We start from the raw sequence: 22,785 nt of genomic DNA on the forward strand, positions 1-22,785 counted from the left end.
ACGCCTGCAACATCCACGTAAGGACTCACCCCAGGCTTTAAAGAAGCAGAAAACCCCAGTTCCTCCCCTGGTGAAACATCCATTTGTGCCTCCCACAGGATACCGTGTGAGGTACCTTGGAGCTAATCACATTGTTGGAATTTCTAATATTTTAATTACAAAAGTAACACGCAATCACTGTTAAAAAAAAAATCAATGGCTGGGCGTGGTGCATACCTGTCATCTCAGCCCTTCCAGAGACTGAAGCAGGAGGATCCCTAGTTCCCTGTTATCCTGTGAGCCCTTGCCTTAAAAAACAAATTAAAAGGGGAAAAAATAACCCACACAGATTTACCCAAACCCTGGTTGTTACCTGTCTCTGTTAATGCCCTACCTCCTGTACGTTGCTGACTCTGTTACTTAATTCCTAAATACTCCTACATTGTATCTTTGTCAAGTTTTCTCCACCTGATTTTCGTACAGAGAATGTTTTTCTTTTAACTTTGTTTCAATCTGTAGATGTTGAATTTTCATGTAATTGTCTTTTTAAAAAATATGGTCTGAGATACCCACACACCAAAATATTAAATCTAGGACTAGCCAGTGAGATAGTTCTGCCGGTAAAGGTGCTTGTTAAGTAAATCTAGAGACTGAGTTCGTTCATTCCCCAGAACTCATGGTATACCGAGAGCTAACAAAGTTGCCTTCTGACCTCCACAAATGCACCTTGGCATGCACTTGCCCCCTATAAATCATAAATACATGCACACACAATGATTTGAGATTTATAATTTTAACTTTTATTTCTGTGCATGTGTGTGCTGGTGTCCAAGGGCCTTCTGAGGCCAGAAATATCAGATAGCTCTGATACTGGACTTCCTGGAAATTATGAGCCATCTGACTTGGGTTCTGAAAATCAGGTCCTCTACAAGAGCAGCACAGGCTCTTAACTGCTCAGCCACCACTCCTGCACCAGTCGTTATATTTTTTAAAGATTATGAATTTATTGTATAACTAATTCTCTCTTAGGGTTAATTGTACATGTGGATTCTTCCTTAATTCTCCTGGAATTAACTTTTCATATTGTAAATTCCGTCTTTGATTCTTCCCAACTTTGTAGCCAACTGACCCAACAATACATATCTATTATCTATTCATTTCCTGGCCTTTTTGAGGCAGGGTCTCACTTTGTAACCCATGCTGGTCTTCAACTCACTACATAGTACAGTCTGGTCTCTAGCTCTTGACAATTTTTCCTCAGCCTCCTGAGCCAAGGAAACATATAACATCTCAAATGGGTCATAGACCTAAATGTAAAACCTGAAAAGTATTAACAATAAGTCTTTGTCACTTTGAATTAGGCAAACACCTTAGAAGACACCCAAAAACACAATCTACCAGAGAAAAAAATACATAAACCATGAGAATTTATTACTGCTTTCAAGGGCCTGAAGGGGATGGCTTAGGAGTTAAGCACATTGGTTACTCTTGCAAAGGACTTGTGTTTGATTTTAAACATCCATGTTTCAGCTCGTTCACAGGGGACTCAACACTGTCTTCTGGTCTCTGAGGGCATGAGGAACCCGCATGGTACACAGACATACATGCAGGCAAACACGCACATGCATTTAAAAACAAAACTCCCTATTATCTGGTGAGATGACTAGGGTTAAAGGCTGGGTTGCAGCCTAGACTAATGTACTGAGTTTCATCTCTGAGACTCACATAGTACAAGGAGAGAACTGACCCCCATAGGTTGTCCACAGTGCCATACAGAGAGAGAGAGAGAGAGAGAGAGAGAGAGAGAGAGGGAGGGAGAGGGAGAGGGAGAGGGAGAGGGAGAGGGAGAGGGAGAGAGAGAAATCACCTTTAAGGTCTTTTCCTCCCTAGATACGGTGTTATATTTATAAAGGCATAATGAAGGTATAAAAACATTCTTCTGTGGGTTTTCTCATGTCTAAGCATTTTATGCACCTAAGACTGACAACATATAATGCGAAGTAGGCAAAGTAGACCATCTCATCTCATTCTCTGACCTCCAAAGGCATGCCTCCTCTTCTCTCAAATACATAAATAGAAGATCATTAGAGTGAAAAGACATACTTTTCAAGGAGCCATTAGGAATGAAAAGAAGGGGCTGGGGATTTAGCTCAGTGGTAGAGCACTTACCTAGGAAGCGCAAGGCCCTGGGTTCGGTCCCCAGCTCCGGGGGAAAAAAAAAAAAAAGGAATGAAAAGAAATACTCCTCATATTAAGAGAATGTACTCTCCAAAGCATATTCTGTAACAGAGTCTTATATCCAGATTAGAAATGTTGGGGAGCAGGCAAACAAACTGTGTTACATTGTTATTTCTTTCAGATTTTCGTATGAATATTTGTTTGCATGTATGTGTATGTATGCATGGATGGATACATGTGTACAATGATTTGCACCCTCCAAGGCAAGAAGAGGGCACTGGATTCCCCTGGAACTGGGATCACAGATGGCTATGATCCACCATGTAGGTGCCAGGAGCTACTGAACCTAGATCCTTTGGATGAGCAACAAAAAGGCCCTTAAAATGGCTGAGCCATCACTCTAACCCCTACCCCCTCCTTTTTGATAGTGTCCCAGGTAGTCCAGGCTGGCCTGGAACCTTATATTGCTGAGGATGACTTTGGGCTGCTGCTCCTCTTTCCCTGTTTCAAGGCTGCTGTGATTACAGGTGTGCACCACCACACCCAACCTAAGTCACTGTTAACTTTCTTAAATGGATAAAAATGAAAACCCAGTTTTTGTTCAGTTAGTGGATATTAAAAACATGGCTGATATAATCATGATCCAAGGTTTTGGTATTTTGGAAAGTATTTTTGCCATCATGTCCCTATCATGTAAGGTACTAATTCTGTCTGTAGGGCTGTACACTAATCGGTTTTACACCGAGACTGGTATGCTTACTGGTATGCTATTTGCAAAATAAAAACAAAAATGAAAAACCAAGAACTGGCCATGGAAAATGCACACAAGTGAGGCTATGTAGACAAGAAAATTCTGTTTATAGATAATACTTGACAGTCACCCACTAGCACACACTTGGAAGACAAGAGAAGCAAGGAAATCTGGAGTTCAAGACTACCCTGTCTCAAAACAAAATCCTCAACATAGGAATCTGCTCAAAATGTCAGGGGGAGAAAAGACACTAAGCTTATATAGGTGGATCCAGTTCCTATTGAATACCCTCTCTGATTAGGTACTTCTTGACTGTCCAGAGAATCAAATTTACACTATTGCTCTTAATTGCACAAATGTGCATGGAGTGTCTGGCCTTGTAACACGGTGTATCAGATCTGCCTTTGCAAGGGAGAATGGTGAGTTCTTTCCCAGAGAGGCTGGTGCATTCCAAACAACAGTTGGCTTTAGGGTGTCTATCACTGGTCTCTGCTCACTGCATGGTCTCATTGAACAGGGAATTAACCTGGACATAAGCACACTTTAAAATGACCTTTTACTTGATCTGGTTTGGGTTTTAATGGCTTTCGTGTCTATATAGTCCAAAAACATTTCACAAAGGCTAGTCGAGATTTAACTACTGCCCTCTAGCGGGAAATTACCCAAACAACCTGTTGCTGGCCCTCTTTCTAAATATTTTTTTATGCCAGTTTAACTTCCTGCTTGGAGAAATCTTTGTAAAATTCAAAGTTTTGTGGTTGTCTATGTGACAAGCAAGGTGTTACAGAGGACCATTTTATGTTAACTTCAAATTTGTTAAGTCTCTAATTCAAACATAGGGCTAGTGCGTCCCAAATGACCCAGTGTCTTAAGCATTTGAGAACACTTTCAGGTTCTAAGATTCACTAGACATGATAATTAAGAATGCTGCGTAAGGGGGTTGGGGATTTAGCTCAGTGGTAGAACGCTTGCCTAGCAAGCTCAAGACCCTGGGTTCGGTCCCCAGCTCTGAAAAAAAAAGAAGAAGAAAAAAAAAAGAATGCTGCGTAAGAAACTGTCATATAGCTTCAACTCTCCACCTTTGGACAAATCATTATGGGTTCTCAAATAGTGAAGAAAATTGGTAAGATTCATTAGACACACTTAAAATGGGGAGTAGCACAGGATCTCTCCATAAGTAGCTCTGGAACCTACTTTGTAGTCTGGCCTTGAATTCAAGGGATTAGCTTGCCTTGATCTCAAATGTGGTGACTTTGTAGGGTAGGTTTGTCTCCCATGTGGTGGGACTGAAGGTGTGTACCACCACACCAGAGCTTATACACATTTAAAAAAAATGTTTAGTGTGTGTCTAAGTGGACATGCAGGTGTGGAGGGCAGAGGACAACTACTGAGATTCTCTGTCACTTAGGTTCTGTCTGCTGATCTCAGATCAGGTTTGGTTGTGTAGTACTAAACCATCTTGATACTGGCTCAGTTGGCAATTTTGGGTAGGGTTAGGGACAGTGCAAATTATTTCTATTTGAAATCATGTGGGATAGAAAAGGATGAACATTCTTAAATAATTGAATGGTTTAAGTTTCACCAAAAAAAAAAGTTTTTGCCAGTACTGTTTAAATCTACACACAGATTTTCTAAAAAGAAATATATTGATGTAGTAAGTTGCATGTGACTGTTTGCATTTCTCTAAGGTTGGTGGGATGCTTAGGGGTAGCAGTGCAGGCAGTGAGCAAGCCTGATGACCACCATTCATGGTGGAAGACAAACCTATTCCTGTAAGCTGTACTCTGACCACCACATGTATGCTGTGCCAGATGCACTCAGGCACCATATAATAATACTAATGTATCAAGTGTAAGATTTAGGGGGTTGAATAACAAAGGAAAAAAAAGTTCAGGAATAATTTTTCTAAAATTCTGGGAAGAATGGATATACAACTTGATACCGAGAAGTTAGTTATAAAGTGTGTTAGAGGTTTATATATTACCAATTTTTATTGCCCAGCCACCAAAGACTGACATTTAACAGAATGAGAGCTCTCTCTTTCTAGCACTTCAAAAACATTACAAGAGGGTAAAATATGTGTACAGATCATAGGAGATTAGGAAAATACAATCAAGTTGACAAGACTATATTTATTCTATAAGTTTTATTAATAGAAAGTTGACTATATAAAATGAGTGGCTGGGCTTAGTTTGCTACACCAAAGATACTGGAAAAAGACTTAATATGATTATATAGCTTATGATAGCATTCCAGATAGGCATCTTAAATATGACAGGTTTCTTTTGACTATACAAAACTAACCCTTATAGTGATGGATGAAATCATTAAAAATTACCAATTGAATAAAAAAAAAGGGACTCCTATTAACTGTTTGGTGACTCAAAGTCAAACCATAGAAATTCCACCATCCCAAAGGATATGAAAAGTTATCCATCAAAAATTAGTATTGTTGGTCTTTCTGGATACATAACTATCCACTTGCAAGCCAAAGAAACAAACAGACTAAGAATGTACCCTCACTCCCCAAATAAATTAGTAAAAGTGCCATTAAGAATCATCAGACATATTGTTTAAACAGATTCAAATTTAACTCCAAAAGATACAGTAACTTTATTACATAAAATTTCTCCGGTGTGCTAAAAATGTTAATGTACAAGACATAATATCTGTGTAAGTGTAGAGGGAATTGTGGTGGAGTTGTTTAATCATTTTTCATTACTGAAGAACAATAGGCAGTGGGAATATATAAGCACGCAGTCCTCTAAATTCAACATTGTTATATTACCGTTCAACCAAAATACACTGCCATCCTCATATAAAGGCCTGCTTATTCACCTTTTAAAAATAAAGTCCATTCTCTCTCCATAAAGCTTTCTGCAGGACTGACGAAGGTCCATCCCACGCTAATTGGGACACTCTCCATCTTTGGTTTTAGGGCCTCAGCACTGGGACACTTTGGGTCAACACACATCTGGTGCTTATGCAGTTGCTGCAGTCCATGCAGCACTGTACCTTTAAAAGCTTGCTCCAAATATACCTTTGGAAAACCAAAACAGAAGACGTATCTATGGCAAAGTACAATCCATTGATTCCACAGCAATTAGTACAAAACAGCTCTATAGAGCAGCATCAGGTTTCATCTACCAAGTTACTTCCAGACGGAATTCCAGTCTACCATGCCTGAAGAGTGAGAAAAGTCAACTTGTCTACTTGGTATTTCCTAAGGCAAAGGAATTAAGCACTGAAAAGATTTCAGAGTGAAGCTCTACAACTGTGGTTCTCATGGACAGCAACATTGTTAACACACACACACACACACACACACACACACACACACACACACAACCCAAAAAACAAAAAGCCCAGAACCTTCTAGCATTTCTAGGCTGTGAACCCTTAACAATTATATATATTCAACACATGGATGCACAGAACCATGATTCTGAGGTTTCATGGAAAAGAACACTTGTTAAAAATAGTTCACAAAAATACCAAGGAGACAACAGAAACCCATTTCATTTCATTGTGCCCAAGGATGACACAAAATGTTGGTTTAAAGAGGTAGATGAAAAAGAAAGAAAACCAGATTCTCCATTCTTTGTCACTTTTATTCAGTAGTAGTTTTTTTTTTTTCCTTATTTTCAGTGCCAGACATGGCAAGGAGTGATTACAGCCAACTGTTATTAAAACATTTGTTCGTAACATAGTCCCCCATTACCACTGACCCCAAACTGACTCATTTTGTGTGCTTTCGTTCTTCCTTTTTAATACGCCACCACCGAGACAAGGTGGAAAGGGCAAGGATAAGAGATGGAGGGGAGAGTCCAGGAGGCCAGAGAGGAGGAATGCTACAAGCCACAGTAAGAATGAGCTGTATTTAATTTAAAAAAGAGGGGAGGGATGTACCCCACAAATGATACAGTAATGAGGATACACAAATTCCATAGCATGACTGAAGGCGTTCACTGTGTTTGACGTCATCACAATGGAAGGCATAAAAAGTGGAGTACATCAATGCTGACACAGTCCAGTCCAGTCCACCAGGCAAGATGGTGCAAGAAGTCATTAAATTAAAAGTGCCCTTCCCTTCCCTAAATGGCTAGCAGACATGGAAACAGCCCGGGATGCATCCGCACAGCTTTCTCCATGTGGCTATCAAATGTGTTGTTGAATGGCACACTGTCAAACACTGGAAAGGGACGCCACAATGGACCGCTCTCTTATAGGTACGAATGCTAGATTCAACTATCTCACTAAGCAGGAAGTGGCTCCTCTGCAGAGAATGCCAGCCTAATTCACTTTGTCTTGAAATATATACAGATTGTTTGTAGTCGCTACAGCAATGATGTTTTCCTTGGGATGCCAGGCTGTATGAAGGATTTTCTTGTTGAAGTCTAGACTGTCAACACTTATTTCATCTTTCTTTCGCTTGCCACTTGCACAGACTTTGCGTGGTTTCAAAACTGTACGAGGCTTATTGTTTTCTCGCGATGCTTCTAGAGTTATATCCCGCTTTGTGTTCCTGTCGAACATTCTGAAGAAATTATTGTAGGATCCAGTCATGACAACACTGTAAAAGTAGAACACCCAGTCAAACATGTAAACAAGAGACTGTGTTTACTGTAACAAGGCCATGACTATCCTGGCCCAGCACTCTATAGGAAGCAACTTCTCTATACTTATTTGAGTTAAGACACAGAGCTATTGATATTAAACCACAAACACTGGAACCCTCCTTCCAAAAAACAGTCTAGAAAATTGGAGAGAGTTGACAGCAGCTAAGCGCATTCCCTCTCTGTATGAGTTACCCAGTGAATGAATTTTTCCAACTGCAGGTCACACAGCCAACACAACCAGGTGGTTTCTAGAAGCAGCAGCCTGTGGAGCGTCTACCAGTAACATGCCAACCTCCTCCAAAGCAGAAAAGGTTGTTTCTTAGGAGGCAAATTTTCATGATGCAAATTATGGCCTTTCTTACTTGTCAGGTAATTTTTTGTTTTTGAGATCTCTTTATGCAATTGAGATTGACCTTAAAATTATAACCTTTCTGCCTCAAGGTTCCTAGTGCAAGTACAACAGACCTGGTCAAAAAATAAAACATATCTTCATTAGCAGAAAATTACCATACTTGTAACACAAAACACCTTTGGGAATCCTCATGAAACCAACAATGGTCCCCAAACTCAAGTGTGTACATGACATTGGACTCCTGGTCCCTTTGTCATCCTTCTTCTGGTTGTATCCCAGGAGACCTATTTTCCGAAATTCCCTTACCAAAAACTTTTTCAACTTTTACTACATATCTTCAAAAGCAAATTTAGACTTCTGAAACCTTTCCTATACAGAATGTCAGTCCCTCAAAAAACAACAGAAAATCTAAAAGTTGATACATGTCTCTGGCAACAATGAAACTGTTTAAGAATAATTCATATTCCAGGCCTACATGGAAAACCCTTGCTGGGGAGGTGAGGGAGAATCACATAAATTAATCTGGTATGCCCACCCCTCCTGGTATCCAGATTTGAAGATTGTATATAACATGTATTTAATGAAGAAACACAATGCTCACACAGACTGTGTTACTGTCTAACGCAAAATGCTGAGGTTATAAAAGACAAGAAAAGACTGAAGGACTCTTCTAGAATGAAAAGAACAAGATGAGATATGACATCACGTTCCTCTCTGCCATGAGGGACTGAGACCACCTGGTGGGCCAGTAAGCTCTGTAGACAGCACTGACAAGCTAGCACTGAGGTCGGAGCTGCGGCAGACAGGATGTGTCCTTTAGGAGGCAGTATGGGAACTGTGAGGGTTTGATGAGTAAGAGCCCTTGCTGCTTTTACAGGTTTCTGTTCCCAGCAACCCACTGTGGCTCATGACTAACCACCTTTTACTCCAGTTCCAGGAGATCTGCAACCCTCTTCTGGCCTCCACGGGCAGAAGGCACAACACGTATATATACATGCAGGCAAACATTCATTCACAAAATTAAAATAAACACCTTAAGAAATAGTTTGGAACTTAATAAGTAATTTGAAAAGAATCATTCCAAAAACATTTTCCTTTCAATTCTACCGACCGACCTACCTACCTACCTACCTACCTACGGTTGATGGGTTTACTGATTGTGGTGTGTGTGGTGTGTGTGTGGTACGAGGAGGTCGGAGGACAATCTTTAAGAATTGGTTTTCTTTCCCTTGCGAGTCCCAGGAATCCAACTTCGGCTTGGCAGCCTTTTGCTCCATCCGTTACCCTGCCTGCCCTCAGAAAGTGTTCTTAATGTTGAGAATAACTTCCTTCATAATGGAAGGAAACTGAGAACAGCTAACCATACAGCTATACAGCACACACTTACACACCAGTATGTTCTCTTCTTCACATCTGTCCTTCCTGGCCTCACATTTAGCAGTGATATCACAAATGCTTGGTCCACAGAAGGCCTGTGAGTAGTGTGGCCTCATGTAAAAAGACAAGCACCCCAAGCTGCATGGCTCTCCGGAGCATCTAACGCTAAGGAATCTGAATCATATCAAACTTTTTAAACTCAACTACTGCCAAATAAAGCACCTTTAACTGCATTAGATAGGGACGAAAGCAACTTCAAATTGAGGCCTTAACTGAAACACAAGCATGAAGCGCTTGCAATAACATATAGTGTTACTTCTGTGAAATGGAATGGAGTGGTAACCAGACACGGAATCAAGTATCTGCTGCCTCAACAGTTCCCCGAATGACAGACCAGCACCAAAGAAAATCCACTATTTTAACTAAGTGTGCGCATAACAGAGTTGTGACTCTATTTTAACTGTTTCTTGAATCATTGTTACTCAGGCTAGCCTCAGACTCTTGAGCTCAAACAATCCTCCTGCCTCAGCTGCCCAAGTAGGTGGGACTACAGGCACACATTGTACCTGGTTAGCAATGTTGTTATTAGGCTTACAAAGGGGGAAAAGATTTTAAGATAATTGAAGTACCTATAGCATCTTGCTATTGATCGCCTCTGCTTTACATTTACTTTGAAAATCAATGCTTAGTTTTCGTCATTAAGTCTCTATTCATTACTAGAGTTATTAGCAGCTACCCAGAAGAAAAGTGAATAATAATTAACTCCTGTCAAAAAGAGAGGTTATATTTTTACCTAGTATAACAAACAAGAGATGAAATAGCCAGTTTCTTTCCTTACCTGTCAGACCCATTCCAACAACATTCAAATTTGTCAAATATGCAGTCGTTTTCATACAGTGAGCAAAGTTTACTTCTGAGGTATTCGTGTACCTGTAGAGAAAATAATACACTGAGTTTACATCATTGTCTTCTCAAATCAGGAACATGACTAAAAATCCATATACTTAAAGAGTGAGTATACAGAATCACACATCCCTTTAATAGTACTATTTCTCTTAATCTTGACAAACTCTTAGGCAGGCCCACTTTCCTGTGATACAACTAAGAAAAAAAAACCACCTTTCTGGGTGCACTGTACCCTGATAAGAGGTATGAGACTAGGGGCGGGCTTTGAGGTCTTAAAAGCCCAAGTCAGGCCCAGCCTCTCCCAGCTCCTGCTTGTAAATGCCACTGCTCCAGCGCCAGGCCGGACTCACAGAGATCTGCCTGCCTCTGGCCCCCACCCCACCCAGGTGTCTTGGTCACAGGTGTCTCTTGACATCAATAGAACACTAAGGGAGACCACACCTAAGTCAGAAAGTAATTGAAAAGGATGAATAAGAGACTAACAAACATTGCAGCAGAATTCCATTTCCACGTCTTAGCACTCCGCCCACGACTACTAGTAGGAATGCTGCTTCCTTGCCTTTAAGTACCATTTTCTGAGCACAAATTTAATTTTGGCCAATTAGTTCCAAAATAAATATACAGTGCAGCAAGGCTTCAGTGATGGTTCAGTGATGAACTGGTTTCTCTTGGCTTTCATGTACCCACATCACTCAACAGAAATTCAGTGGTGGGCAGTGAGACAGATGACCAGTAATGCTTGCCATGATGACCCAAGTCCCAAGATACATAGTAGAGAGAGCAAAATCCTGTAGGTTATTCTGACTCTCATATGTATGCACATAGTGTACTCATGTACATACACACAAATAAATACAATAAAACATGAATATCACTTAATATTATTTATTCAGCATAAAAAGGTAATGAAGACATATCTCTTGAAATTATTATTCTACATTTACTAGTATTTCACAAAGAGTAATTTTGGAAAGTCAATCAGATAAACATAAAAGTAAGTAAACCTTCGACATAAAAGGCAGTCAAGCATGGCACATCTCTACACTGATGGTACTTCCCAGTGTTTGCTGAGATTATTAATTATCAACCGTTCCTGTTTCACTGAATGAGACCTTTAGGAAGAAGAAATGACAGCCACCAGTAGGTGACATGTTTAATTTATGCTGCTCAGGTTGGTCTCAAACTTAGGGGGCTCTAACCTCCTGCTTCGTGTTCCTGAGTTCTGGTATTACAAGTGTGCATTGCACACTCAGACCTAAGCTCAGTATAAATGTCCACTGTACTTGTTACAAGCAGTGAGTGATTCTAGCCATGTTTATATAACATTAAAAAAACTTCTTTCCCCCTCTTGCCTTCTTGCTCTTGCTTTGTCCTCTTCTCCCTACCCCCACCTCTCCACGTGCTCATGGCCAGCCTCTACTCAGCTACTCTCTCTGCCTTTCTCTGTCCCTACTGCCCTTTTAACTCCCCTCCCCATATCCTGAATAAACTCTATTCTATACTTAAAAAAAAAAAAAATATATATATATATATATATATATATTGTTTTTTTTTTTCGAGACAGGGTTTCTCTGTGTAGCCCTAACTGGCTTGGAACTCAGAGATTCACCTGCCTCTGCCTCCCAAGTGCTGGGATTAGAGGAAGGCACCACCATCACCTAGCTAGTGGAACTGCAACTGACATATTAATGGGAAGAAAAACAAAGAAACACCAAAAATAGCCTTTAGTCCCACAGAGTCAGCAAGATGACCATATAATGCAGACAGGACTGTGAAGCTAGTCTCACTGCCAACTTAAGAAAGACAGCTACAAAATGTAGCTCTCCTTGCCACTGCCAACACTTTGAAAACAAAGCACGATTTTCTCTCTTTGTGTCAATGCAACATATTTAGAGGTTTGAAAAATTAAGACTGGAGGAGTGTCTCCTAATTGTTCTGTATGTACACCGTGCATGTCCTGAATCCAGAGCAGTCTGACTGTTTTCTATACCTTGCTCCATAGGCCCTGCTGGACTGACTTGTGCTGCACTGTGCAACTCAGTTTCTCCTGCCTGTGATGTCACAGATACTGGTCAAGGATAGAAGCTAGCTGACAGAGGGAGAAACCTGCATGTACATTTTGCACTGGAGAAACTTTCCTAAAGCCGTAGGCTGAGATTTCAGATCCTTTAAAACTTGAGACAGTTAGCCAAAAAGGAGCCATGACTTGGCTGCTCAGATTTAAGCTCTGACTCACTATTACCCACACTGTTTGGGGTGTGCCCTCTGCTAAGAGTGTTCTCCCCAACCCTGTGCCTACCTCCACTTCTCACTCTCACAAACAAAGGAGCACACCAATTTGCCAGTAATGAACCACATGAGTAACAAAATTAAGTGTAACCCTGAACAGACAATATACTTTACACCGGCGATGGTAGCATATTTCATGACTCAGATTCTGAGAAAAGCTAGTCAACAGTGTAGCACTCCAAACCCATGTAAGGAGCACCCCAACACACCTCCCACAGGTACACACTCTTCAAAAGAAACAGCCTGCAAATACCTGGTATGTCTCCACGGGCCTGTTTTCCATATTCAAGTCCCAAACTTTGACTGACAAATAGTCTCTAGTCATCATATAGCGACCACTGTGGCTGAATTTTACATCAGAAATTGAGGAGATGATTTCAGAAAAAAACGACCTGTTGCTGGGATCTTCGGGTTCTTCAAACACTGAAAAAGAAGGGAAAATGTTTCATATTTGGGCTTGGATAAATCATTTTCCAAAGTAGCCACTCAAGTGAGATAAAAATCACAGGCTAATCCAGAAAAATTAAAACATTTTGCCAGCTTTAGGAACATGTTTCCTCACAAAGTCTTTTGAGAGAAAAGTATCAATACAAAGTGCAGAATCCTGCTAATAAGGTAGGATTCTGGTTCTGCAGAGGACTCCCAAGGTTCTTTACCTCAGTGCACACCCGACGCCACTGCCTCTATAGCATCACTCTGGAAACCACCACCAACCCCACCTATCTAGGATTTTGTCAACTGGAACATATTTGGATTTTTCAATGCAACCAAAGCCAAGAAAATAATTTTACAACCCCCTTGTTTGGATTTTAAAATAGTTTATTTACTTTTATTTTACTATGTGTATGGTATGTATTGATGTGTATGAAGAGTGTGTGCAGAACAAGGTGTTGTTCCTTTGGAACTGGTGCCACATACAAACAGCTCTGAGCCGCCCCAGTCTTCTTCATTGCTGAATCAGGTCCCCAGCCTCATTCATTTAAAAGCTCATGTTTCCTCAACATTTTATAAAGATGAGAAAGACCATTCTTGGAGACGAAATGGGAAGGGAGGAAAGGAAGGAAGCTCTAACTGATATCATACTACAGAGTTTGGTTATACCTATACCCGACAGACCCTCCTACCCTGTGGGCTCCCTGTGGAATACCACAGACACACAAGCCCAGGTCAAGTCTGAGTAGATGACCATTTTAAAGAAAGGGCAGAAACAGACTTACGTTTAGAATGCCTGTCACAGAGTGCAGATGCCCTCATGTCACATAAGCGAATGGTCCCTTTACTGCTGCTGTACACAAACGTGTTACAGCTGTTGGGATGGAACTCTGCGGCTGTGATCACCTCCGTGAGCTCCTCCATATTGGCAGGCTTAATGTCCACAATATCTAGACGGCATTTCATTAAGGAATCTATACTCGGAAATGGGCAGATAACGAAGATCAAGTATTTCTTCTCAATAATGACTCCTTTTTATAACCCCAGAAGTGTTAAAATGTGTTCTGTATCTTTCTTTCTTTACTGAGAGGTCTTCCCATCTGTAGACAGGCTGGCCTGAAACCCCTGACCCTCCACTCTCAGCCCGCTGAGTGATGGGACTGGGAGATAGCACTGCTACACATGGGCAGAAACAACTCTTTAAATCAGTTCCGTATCCCAAATTTCCCAGTTTTGATTATTTAAAAAAGAAGGGGTGGAGAGATACCACACAGATGGAAAAATATTATTAAATCAAGGACTCAAATACATCTAGGAGAGAAGATAAATCTAAGATTGATAGACATAATTTGATTTCTTTACCAAACACCAAACTAAACAAATCAAGTGGATACTAAAACTCCTGTCTGTAATTTCCAGATGCCAGAGATTAATTCGCAAATCATCTGCTGATAAGTAGGTTTCATAATCACTATTGATAGAAATGGAGTTGATGTGGTAGGTATGGGCGTTGGCAAATATTCTCCGCGGACTGGCCTCCACCATTAGATCCATGGGCCTAAACACCGGCACCTGTCAACAAAATAAATCCTTTGAAATAGTATTCAAGATTCATAAGACCATTATTCCACTTTTGAGAAAACAAGTCATAGAAGAATATAGCTTGAGTTTGGGTTTTTTTTTTTTTTTTTTTGGTTTTTTTGTTTTGTTTTATTTTGTTTCTAAGTCACAGATGTTGGTTGGTAAGCAGTGAACTAGAAGAAAAATAAACAATCTGAACAACCTACCTTCTTTTCCAGGAAGAAACAGTACTAGTTTATAAATCGTAGCTCTCGTATAAACTAGCAAATGTTTCTGGTTTGAATTATGAAACTAAAATAGAAAGCCCAGTTTCTTTTTTCTTTTTTTAAAAAATATTTATTATATAAACATCAAACAGCTTTCAGTCTGCATGTGTGCCTGCAGGTCAGAAGAGGAAACCAGATACCGTTACAGATGGTTATGAGCCACCATGTGGTTGCTGGGAATTGAACTCATGATCTCTGGAAGAGCAGACATTGCTCTTACCCTCTGAGTCATTTCTCCAGCCCAAAAGCCCAGTTTCTTATTCTTAGCACCTTTAGCACAAACTGTAAGAGTCTGCCATTTCTACTTCCTCAGCTCCAAAGCTCTCTATGTAGCAAAGAAGGTTCCAGCACTGAAAGCCCAAACCAGTGAATAGTATAGTATAAAACACAGGTTATGTGTGTCCAGCTCTGCCTCTGTTAGCAAGGAGACCACTACAGAGTATTTTCTGTTTCAATGGAGAGATACAATGTCTCATAAAGAAGTGTTCATTAGCTTGGAGCCAGAGTATACAAATATTGACAAAAAACCAATCAGAGGCTTTTCCCCCCTTTCTTTGAGGACGTGGTCTCCTTATATCTCAGGCTGGCCTCAAACACAGAGACCCACCGCTGCTCTGGGACTGGGAGTCGTTGTTATTAAGGACTTACTCGTAGTGTAGTGACTGTAGTAGGGTCTCTATACCTTCCATCTTCCTCTTTCAAGTTATAGCCTTCTGGTCTTTTGTCTCTTTCACTGATTTTCCATAATTTTATTGTTTTATCTGGGGAAAGAATGAAGAAAGCCTTCAAAAACAGCAGGAAAAAAAATAATTCTGATAGGCCATTTTAAATATGCCATCAAATACTTCACCTAAAGGAATTTTTACTTCACCCCACCCCCTTTGAGACAAGGTTTCAGTGAACAGCCTTGGCCTAAACTTCCTACATAGACCACGGGCTTCAAACTCAAAGAGAGATCTCCCTAGCTCCGTCTCCCAAGGGCTGGGGAGGGTCCAGCCAACGAAACCTTTCTAGAATTCTTATATACCTCATTCAGGTGCTAGAATGAAAAGAGTGAGGCCCCACTTTCAGCACAAGCTACTCTTAACAACAATAACAAAAAGAAAAGCCATGTGCTTATTCATAAAGTCTAAATAAGGTCTCTAGTTCTCAGAAATACTTCGAACTGTTTCAGGGGTATAAACACGTATGTCTGTGCACAAACGTGCCCAGCAATCAATATTACGGTAGAAAATAAGCAGCACTGCCTATTACTGAGCTCAAGTGGCAAGGCCTAGCTCCTCAGATCCTATCCCAGTGTATCTAATGGGAGACCAGGCTCCTTGATAGCATGATTGTTTTGAATTTGTCTTTTCTCCTCTTGAATCAAGGATTCCCTAAATACAGAACAGGGGCCCGAAAACAGTGATTAAAAGCAAATCCTCAACTCCTTCAAGACAAAAACCCCTATAATTCAAGGATGCATACAATAACATACTATATGCACTTGTGCACACGCACACACAGACACTACCTTGGAATTGCATTTAGACTTATTAGTTCCAAATATAGATGTATTCTCACATATACTTTACCCGGTCTAATGTTAGCATCTTACGCAACAATGGCAAAGCTTGTGAAAACCATGTGTAACACTACGGAAACTAAGGTGTCCCTAAGATTTGAAGAAGTTTCCCATTAACCAACACCCATTTTCTGTCTCAGGGTCCAAACTCCACAACATTTTGCCATGAAGCCTCCTTAATCTTTAATCTGCCTCTCAAAGACTCGGATAATTTGTCTTTATCAGGGCAGCTGTGAATAGTAGGAGTGTGGCCCTTCAAAGAATGTCACTGGGTATTTAGAAGAACACAATGGAGAAGTGACTTCCAAGCTCATCATACAAGGATACAGACTAGGTCAGCATAATTGGTGGTTGGTAGTTGATATTGTCAGGCTTCGCCTCCGCACACTTTGCACACCTACTCACTTTATTCTTTGGAAATAAAAGTCTACCCATGTATTGTTTAAGACTATTTACTATGGACTCATGTATGATTTTATGTAGTTATAATTCTAAAATGGTATTTTTATACAAAAGCAAGACATTTTGAATGATCTTTTTTTTTTTTTTGTTCTTTTTTTTCGGAGCTGGGGACCGAACCCAGGGCCTTGCGCTTCCTAGGTAAGCGCTCTACCACTGAGCTAAATCCCCAGCCCCTTGAATGATCTTATATAAGCAAAATTGAATATCATAGTTTTAAAATAGCCTGAAAGCCATTTTAAAAGTGATACAAGACAATCTACAGGGAGACACTAGAGCAGCCATTTCTACTGCCTGCTTGCAACACTTGATTCAAGTGTAAACTCCTGGCTTCAGCATCTTACAGTGTACCCCTAAGCTCTCATCTAGATCTTGTTTGTGATTCCTCTGCAGCTAGGCTCTGCTTCCAGTATACTACTAGGCTTACAGACAGATGGTTGAGTAATAGGTGCTCACATAAAAGCCATTTACACTCTCTTTTTTAACTTTGGAAGACATAAGCATTGCTTAGAAATCCCTTTCTGAAGATGAGAATGACAAATACCCCCCACCCCGAGCTCTATCTTCAGTCTATTGAAATTCATCAACCTTATAAACAGTCCAGATAGGACCGTAACATACCAAACTTTCAGATGGGATTAAATTAGTTCCTATTTTCTTAGAGAAAAACAAAACAGCGCATGTGTGCACACAGGCCCATGCCCCCCCCCCCCCAACAAATAAAGCCCTCTAAAGCAAACAAACAACTCTGACAAAATCTGAAAGAATTTTTTTAAGGTACATTTTTTTTCAATCATAAAGCTTGTGACTTAGAATTTAAAAATGTTTTTGTTTCAGTCATGGAATACAGAACACTGAAATACTATAATAGTTACATGATCTCAGTGTAGTACACTGGGAAGCAGGAAGACAGGAAATAAAATTGCTACATGAAAATCCATTTAATTAATTATGACTTAAAAATATCTTGCCAAAAGCTCTGAGAACAACCTCTTTACTAGTGCTCATGCTCAATACGGTGAGCAGCAGGACTCAGGGAAAGGCAAACAACTTTTGTTTCTAACTCTGCATTTAATATATAAGGGCTTTGATGCTATGTCTCACAGTAAACATGGAGGCCACCCTATGAGTGCTGACATCTCCGAGATGCTTTATGTACATCAAAACCATTGGGCATGGCTCCAGTTTTACCCTTCCTCTACCTTCTCTAGCCCTTCACACTCAAACACAAGTCTGTAAAATGCTGACCTTTTAAATACTACCATATTGGGCCCTATTTTTAAACACATATCCCCCCAAGGTGTTACCAACGTCTTATTTAGATATCCCCCACCAATGTATGACTGTCTAATTTAGATTATCAGTAATAACAACGAAACACTGCAATCTGTTCTTTCAGGCTTGTAGTGGTTTGAATAATTATAGCCCCCATAGTCTCATGTATTTGAAAGCCTAGTCATCAGCGGTGGGCTTTGAGGTTTCCAAAGCCCATGCCAGATCCAGTCTGTCTGTCCCATTCCTTTCCATATCCCTTGCCCCTCCATGATGATAACGACTAAACCTCTAAAACTGTAAGCCAGTCCCAATTAAATGCTTTCTCTTATAAGAGTTGCCTTGGTCTTGGTGTTTCTTCACAGCAACAGAATAGTGACTAAGTCAAGGCCCTTAAATAATTTGTAGCATTATTCAGTATTTTCAAATGTAGGCACCTACTGTGCTTAGAGATACTGTCCACTGTCTATAGAACACACAGACTCCTAGGAAAGGAAGGTAAGGTAAGTATGTAACTGGGTATAATGTTGCCTTTAATCTCAATACTCAGGAAACAGAGGGAAGCAGAGTTTTGTAAGTTCCAGGTAGGCCTGGGCTACTGGTGAGTCCCTGTCTCAAAAAAAAAAAAAAAACAAAAAAAAAAAACAAAAACAAAACAAAACCAAAAATCAACTCTAGAGACAGAAATACCCTTGACCATAAAAACAAATATTTTCAAACCACAAACTACAATATACAACACACTTCCCAGGGATATTTGTTTCTAAAAGTAAAACAAAACAAATATATAAACACATAGTATAATCATATTACTTACTTGATGCAAAAAAAGTGTTGAAGAGCTATTTGATGTACCTCAGTTTACCACATAAATCAAAATGAAAGCAAGACTAGAAACTATCATCTGATTCTTCTATCAAGGATGCAATGTATTGCAGCCGTGTTATATCACTTTCTTTCAGGAAGAGGTGAGGTGGGATACAGTGGGCATACCCATGTTTGGGAGGCCAAAGTAGGATATCAACATTTCAAAGCTATCCTGGGCTATGATGCAAGACTGTCTCACTACCTCCCTTGCCTCGTAAACACGAAGAAATTGTCATTTATTTAGAAAGAGGAAGGCAGAGGGTAAAAAGGGTAAAAAAATTTAATTGAGAGAAAATGGGTCTCCAAGGAGGCATGGAATCAGGAGTAGAGCGATGTTTTATGCACTGCATCCCCATAAATTCAATACAATAAACCACAGGGTACAAGAGTGCACGAAGGGGCTCTAAATATCTCCCACTGTGTTACCCTAAGTAGTCATGAGTCTACACACTCTGCAAACAGAAAGATGTAAGTGCTAAGGTTTGCTTCTATTAATAGTTAGATGAGATAAATGTGAGATTTCTGCTAATGTGTGTCAGCCTAAAGTTTTAATAGACCATGACACCCAGATCTCAAAGTGTCACCCCCATCTCTTCAATCTCAAGGTCCTGATAAGTCAAAACTCACTCTCTCTCTCTCTCTCTCTGTCTATCTGTCTGTCTCTCTCTCTCTCTCTCTCACACACACACACACACACACAAATTTATACTACTCTTAATTTGTCATGCAAAACCTCAAACTCTGACCAACATTACACCCAGCTCTAACCCTTTCTCCCACCTTTCCTTACACAAATACAGCTAACATGAGAATCTTCTTCCACCCATGTGGCTTATAGAGAAGAAAGTGAAGAGCTAGTCAAAGTCAAGGAAGAAGCATACTCTCCTAGAAATCATCCTGGAGATAAATCATCTTCTGTAAAGTTTGGAAAGAAAATAAGCATTTTCTAAGCATTGGGTCTACCTGCCAAGTTACCATGTTAATATACATTCATAACAGTGCTGTAACAAAGACACTGCTACCTATGTCTTCTGGTAAGGAATATTCAACTCAGGATTTGGGATCAACCAAAGGAGGCAGAAATAAAATTGGCCTAAATAAAAAATTAGTACCCAGGAATCTGAATTTGCAAGTTAGCAATAAAAGAAGCAAAAGTAGTAAATTAACGTTCTGCACAAGGGAAGGGCCTGCATCCTCTGGAGAACCATATGCCCATGGATGCCTGAAAACAAAAGATGCACACTTACCATTGGTAGACAATAAAAACTGGGCAGCATTTTTCTGGGGTAACCACCTAATTTTGTTGATCTTCTCTTCTATTTCTAAGCTTTTCAAGTAGTCAAATTCTGGCTCATGGCTCTGGAAGGTGCTGTAAACATTGTATTCTCCTCTGCTATGAGACTGGATTTTGTTCTACAACAGAAAAAAAATATTTGGACTATGTTGAGAAATATATCAAACCATAATCAACTCCAACAGACTCTGAAAATTGTAGATACCCCAACCAGGCAGCTCTATCTTACACCCTATTGTACTGTTTTCTGTATTTAAAATTCTTCAAGGAGAAAGAAAGCTTTACGAAGAGCAAGAAGGAAACACTTAAGTAAGCTTCATTTAATAGGGAGATGGTATACCAAATACAGACTGATTTAATTAACTTGTATATTAAATAGCATAATCATACCGTTAAAGAAGAAAACTGAACACCCATAGTAATGGATACCATTTAAAATGTAAAATGAGAAAGCCACTGATCAGAAACAGCTAGCTGGAGCACATTTTGTCTGCTCTTTTATCTAATCTGATACTTGGTCTTTTTGCCGTTCCTTTCTATATTCCCTACTGAAAAGCTCTTTAAAAGGTGCTCTCATAAATCCAACAACCCATGTCACCCCTTTGGACAACTTTGCTGCCAATTAAGTATGCAACAGCACCCTGGCAACGCCTGCCTGAACCTCTGCTCCATGGCTTACTCTCCTGAGTTCTGATTACAGGAACCTCACACACCAATGCTTAGTTCACTTCGTGCCAGTCTGCTGGTATATATTTGTTCAATTAAAGGGATTCATATAAACATTACTTGTGACCTATCACACAATTAGAAACACTTTTGTAAGAATATTATTAAAAAAATTTACTAGAATCTTCAGAAAAATAAATGATATTACAACTGTATGGATAAGCAATCACTTTAATAAAAACCAAGTTATCAAGTGAAGTATTTATAGCTACCAAAATAGCCATCTTCCCATTCACATCAGAAGAAACCTGTTCAATTATCTCGGAAACACATACTTTGGTTTGTGTCTTCTAACAGTGTAGTCATAACTGTTCAATCACTTATTCTGGCACGTATCAATAATTAGTGAATGGGCTGGTCAAAACTGTGAAGTCTTCAGAATATACCAAGAACACATCCAACCTTGGGGTGTGTTGGTGTGCCACACTCATATACCAAATTCCATAACGTATTTGTTTTTTCATGTATACTAAAATACCACATGCTGTCAATCTTTCACCTAAACTTACCCAAACAGCCTTATATGAAATAAATAAAACTACAATTGAGTTATTATTGTGAATATTGTTTTAATTTTCTTTAAATATATTTAAACGATGGTATATAGTACCATGAATATCTAAGGCTTAAAGAGAACAGAACCTCATGTCAAAAGTATACACGGGTTGGGGATTTAGCTCAGTGGTAGAGCGCTTGCCTAGCAAGCGCAAGGCCCTGGGTTCAGTCCCCAGCTCCGGGGGGGAAAAAAAAAAAAAAAAAACTTGAAAAAGTATACACTTCAAGTACCCAGTGTACAAAATAAGAAGCTACACATGGAATTATTTCATGAAAACCATAAACCCATGAAAACCATGAAAAAATTTTTCAGAAACAGAATCAGAACACCATCATAAAGATTCCTCAAGAACCTCACACAAGGTTCAGACTTGATCTATTTCAATCTATTACAAAAACCTAAAACAAGCAAACAAGCAACAACAACAAAAAGGAGTCCAGCAGCTATAGACTACATGAAACACCTTTTACCAAAGAAAATTTTATCTTAAGGGTAAAAGAAGCCACACCACCAAACTACAGAAGAGAAGTGAAGAAGAAACTCACCCCTAAGACAAAGTAATAGAACAGATGGCCTAGCACTTAAAACAAAAAACCTTCTGAGACTACAAAAGGGAGCTTGCAGCTGGCCTTTTCCTCCAACAGAAGAACCTGTGCTTAGGTTAAGCAATCATGGCAGTTCTGTTCTCTAATGGACCCATGACAGTGAAAAGTGTGAAGAAAAAGATCATCTACTTGAACACTCATCAACGTCAGAGGGTGGCTTTCTGGGTTTCACTTAAAACAAAAAACGAAAACAGCACTCCTACCTAACAGAGAATTATGACACATTCTAACATGTACCGTGCTCCAGTTTTTTGCATGGCGCTTTAACATCCCGATTTTCTTACTTTGTTTTTGATGACCACAAGAATCTATTTTCTTCACCATGTGCTCTATGTGTGAAATTTTCCTTAACAAATTTACAAATAGTTTATCCTTAACACCTGTATTAGTATCGGAACTATAGCATGCTTTCAGTCAAATTTCTGCTTGAGGAAAAGCACTTGGAACAGAAAGGATTTAGCAAAATGCACATCTAGCAACACAGAAACAGCTTCCAAAGAGAAGCTACTTCTATTCACCAAAAACAGTACAAAACCCAAACCACCCATTTCCAATAAAGTAACAACAGAAGAGAGCCCCACACAGAAGGCTCTGTCCTAACAAGCCTCAGAGCCGAGTACGTGAGGCAGAGCTATACTGCACAGGGACAAGGAGACACAAAAACCACACATGAGAAGAGGAAGGCTTGGATTCTGACCAAGGTGGTCTTGTG

At 39.8% G+C, this 22,785-nt stretch overlaps 1 protein-coding gene across 6 annotated transcripts in view; it reads right to left on the reverse strand.

Moving 5' to 3' along the window:
- Positions 1-6,498: 6,498 nt before the first annotated feature.
- Positions 6,499-22,785, reverse strand: part of Ppp2r2a (protein phosphatase 2, regulatory subunit B, alpha) — a 59,039-nt gene continuing 42,752 nt past the window's right edge. For 5 of the 6 annotated variants that reach the window (XM_087584815.1, XM_087584813.1, XM_087584814.1 and 2 more), the window contains 7 exons: positions 20,140-20,305; positions 15,379-15,491; positions 14,278-14,455; positions 13,669-13,833; positions 12,705-12,874; positions 10,095-10,186; positions 6,502-7,481 (listed from right to left, as the gene is read on the reverse strand). In XM_087584815.1, the coding sequence (XP_087440941.1) occupies positions 7,202-7,481; positions 10,095-10,186; positions 12,705-12,874; positions 13,669-13,833; positions 14,278-14,437 (867 nt within the window). In that variant the 5' untranslated portion in view covers positions 14,438-14,455; positions 15,379-15,491; positions 20,140-20,305 and the 3' untranslated portion in view covers positions 6,502-7,201. 6 annotated transcript variants of the gene reach the window in all.

The sequence above is a fragment of the Rattus norvegicus genome, chromosome 15 (genome assembly GCF_021556685.1).
Source record: "Rattus norvegicus strain SHRSP/BbbUtx chromosome 15, alternate assembly SHRSP_T2T, whole genome shotgun sequence".
Classification (NCBI taxonomy): Eukaryota; Metazoa; Chordata; class Mammalia; order Rodentia; family Muridae; genus Rattus; species Rattus norvegicus.